This window comes from Emiliania huxleyi (genome assembly GCF_000372725.1).
Source record: "Emiliania huxleyi CCMP1516 unplaced genomic scaffold EMIHUscaffold_949, whole genome shotgun sequence".
NCBI lineage: Eukaryota > Haptophyta > Isochrysidales > Noelaerhabdaceae > Emiliania > Emiliania huxleyi.
In genome coordinates, this window is record NW_005194956.1 from 5839 (window position 1) to 9247 (window position 3409).

General features: G+C 60.5%; 1 protein-coding gene across 1 annotated transcript; it reads right to left on the minus strand.

Annotated features, from left to right (window-relative positions):
• On the minus strand, window positions 1-330 carry EMIHUDRAFT_46609 (hypothetical protein; the record flags this gene model as incomplete). Its single annotated transcript, XM_005756813.1, has 1 exon — window positions 1-330. A coding segment is annotated over one exon (330 nt), but the record flags the coding sequence as incomplete, so codon positions are not given.
• Window positions 331-3409: the final 3079 nt, after the last annotated feature.

A 3409-nucleotide genomic window follows, 5' to 3' on the forward strand; every position in this document is an offset into this window, starting at 1 on the left:
TATGCCGACCAGCTCAGTCTCAAACACCAGGTCCGAGTCGGGCGGGATGCTGGCGCCCGCACCCGTCTCTCCGTACGCAAGCGACGCCGGGACCACCAGCGTTCTCTTGCCGCCCACCTTCATTCCGGCAATGCCCTCGTCCCACCCCGGGATCACGCGGCCGGCGCCGAGCTCAAATGCGAGCGGCGAGCGGCCTTTGCTCGAGTCGAACTGCGTGCCGTCCGAGGCGAGCGTCCCTGTGTAGTCCACCTGAACCACCGCGCCTTTCTCTGCAACCTCGCCGTTGCCACTAACGACGTCGAGGTACTTGAGGCCGCTCGCAGTCGTGGTGTACTCTTCGTCCGCAACCTCGCCCGCGGCCGCCTGCATCACGACGGCGGCGCGGCAGCAGAGGCTCGGGCCGCGGGCGAGTTTGCCGGAGACCGACGGCGACAGCGCCAGCGACGGCGACAGCGACAACGAGAAGAGGCTGAGCATTCGTTTGGGGATGAAAACGCGGAAAGAAATCCATCTGACGGAAAAATTTGTAGACCTGCCAGTACGACTGTAGCGACTAGCACACCCCTGTCCCAGAAACCCGAGGAGTCACGTCCACGCCTGTGTGATGCACGCCCTGTGAGCGGGGCGGGGTGCGCACTGTGCCTCTGTGTTCGTGCGTCGCCCATCTCTCCTGGAGATGACTGCTCTATTTATTTAGTTGGTGCGTCTCCAAAGAACGAGAGGTGGCATGAAGGTCGCTGCGAGAATTGGTGAGAAACTGCGAAGAGAGATAGGAAGTGGTAGACGCTCGAGGGTGGGCGACGGCTAGCACCACAACACTCCTCTCCTAAAAAAATCCCTGTGGCTGTGTGGTGGCGGCGTGCCGTCCTCCCATCCCTCCCTTGCGTTGTCTGTTTTCTTTCTTTCTTTCTTTGGTGCGTCTCCGAACTGCCTATCAGACGTGCCGGAGCCGTCCGACTGACGACTGTAGCGACTAGCACACCCCTGTCCTTCCCTGGGGCCTGGGACCCCGTGTTGCATGTCTGACTGTCACTGTGCGATTTCGGTTGTGACTCTGTCCTCGATTCTTCAGTCGCTCTGCCGGACGCGCTCGCTTTGTCGCGAGGGTCACCGGTGTAAGCCGTGTGGACGCCCAGAATAGCCTCCCCTGGCTTAGCTAGAGTGAGAGATATTGTGCACGTGGTCAGCCTCTACAATATATACACTGACACTTTACCTCCCAGAGCTCGTCTAGGTCCGCCACGGCCATCCTCAGCCTCCAGAGGGCCCCCGGCCGCGGCGCGGTGCGGCGGCGTCACAAATCCGACGTCAGTTCACCGGGACGCGATCGGGCGATCTGAAGCCCAACTAGGCGTATGGATTGCCCGCCCAGGGCTATCACCTGGACCCCTCAATGGACGCCTGCGGTGCCGCCCCCACGAGGTGTTGTTCACACCTGTCCAACCATTCGTGCAGCAGGAACGCGCTGTGTGTGGCTGGCAGCAAACTCAAATGACGACGGGTTGCAGCCTCGTAGCTCAACGGCAACATTGTGCATGAGGAAGGCTGATAGAAGTAGCACCAGCCACACAACCAACAGCTTCTGGAGAGTATGCGGAGCGCAAGCAGCCGGTGATCAAAGGCGTGTTGCTGTCGGTGGCAGATTGCCAGAGGGACGCCGGCGCTTCGGTGCGTGGCTTCGTCACAATTTTCCACCGCTCAACTTGGAGGCAGTGTGTCTAGTAGCGTGCTACACCTATGACAGCGGACCTCAGGGGCGCCGACGTGCGACGACCGTCTGGGATCGAAAGACGAAACCGCGTCCCAGGAGCTCGTGCAGAGCGCGCTCCGGAGCTCTGTGGCGGAAAATTTGAAGGGAACGTGGTGGCTTCCCACCGCCTCTGTATGTGCCTAATAAAGTACTAACACGACCCTCGGGCAGCAGGGGGTATGTGGCGAGCGCACGGAGGCACAGTTAGGCCGCCGTGATATCGCCCTTCCGGGCACCCCGTTTCGGTAGCCGCGTTTAGGGGTTAAGCTCCTGAGGGGCGCGTGGTTGTAACCACGTAGTATGACTACAGCCCACCACAGACACCCTCCCTCTCCACACGTGTGCACACACCCTCACCCTCTCCCCTCTCCTCTCTCTCTCTCCTCTCCTTGTCTGTGCTGTCTGCCTGACTCAAGCACTAATATTCTGCCGATGCGTGATTGTGTGGGCTGCTCCGAGGGGGCCCTGTGCAATCCGATGGGTGGGGAGTCTGTGCCCGGGCGGTGTCCGGTGCGGAGTCTCTCTCTGATCCCACCTGTGGTGTTGGGTGTGAGGTTGTGGCGGCTTCGAACCCAAGGGGGGGAGCTGATCCCACTCATAACCAACTCTCAGGGGCAGTAGGTGGGCGAGCCTCGAGCGCGCTCATCTCGATCGTCAAGGCGTGGCTACGCGCGGTCTTCCGCGGGGGGAGCTTCGTCGACGAGAGAGGGGAGGTGAGCAGCCCGCAGTCCGCACAAGAGTGGGAGAGAGTGGAGAGCGGCAAAAGTAGCACAGCATGTTCGCATGTAGCATTCTTGGCAATGGTCTCAAAGACCGGCTGACGGGACGAACTGCGTCCGGCGCGGCCAGCGCGCGACCCAGCACAGGAGTGAGAGCCACATGGCTCGCACCGCGGCTCTGTGGCGTCACGGTGGAGTCCGCATTGCCCGCGATCACTCCGCATTTGATGCCGCCGGCTGTCGACCGCCGCACCGCACCACAGTCATACTGGACTACTGCCGTGCAGGCTGCCGCCAGTCTGCGCCGCCGTAGCTGCTGCTGTGGCTACAGAAGACTCGGCGCACGAGCGTTCGACGTCCACGGGCGCCGGCAGGGCGGTTTCCATGCACTGTGGCGGCGGTGGAGTCAAATCCAGGTCAATCCGCCTCAGATACGACACCGAGGAGAATGTGGGCACGTTTGCAGCTAGGTGCAGGCATGTTTTACGGCTCATCTGCGGTGCTTTGGGTGGTCTGCGCATTGCGCGGCCGCCGAGCAACTTGGCGATGGATGGAATGAGTTGATGGGACCTTCAACTATGCGAGGGCTGGCTGGGCGTCCTCGACACGGTGGCAGCAAAGCCGGTACCGAGGCGCGGTGCGCAGAGGCGTGAGCGCGCGTCAAAACGAAGGAAATTTATGCCGAAAACAGCTGTAACTACTCTCCTAAGCTGTGAATCAGACGCACTTGCCTTCGGGGGCAAGTGCCCAATCCCGCTAGGGTGGGCGTGCTTTCACAGCCTCACGAGAGTAGCCTGTAACACTAAAGTTAACAAAACGTGTGAGTGTTAGATTTGTTTGGTATTGGGACCTTACACGCCTGTAACCTCTCTTTAAGGTATTGCTAAACATCTCTCCCTCTAAAGTTCATTCACACGCACTAAATTTAGACCCAAGCAAG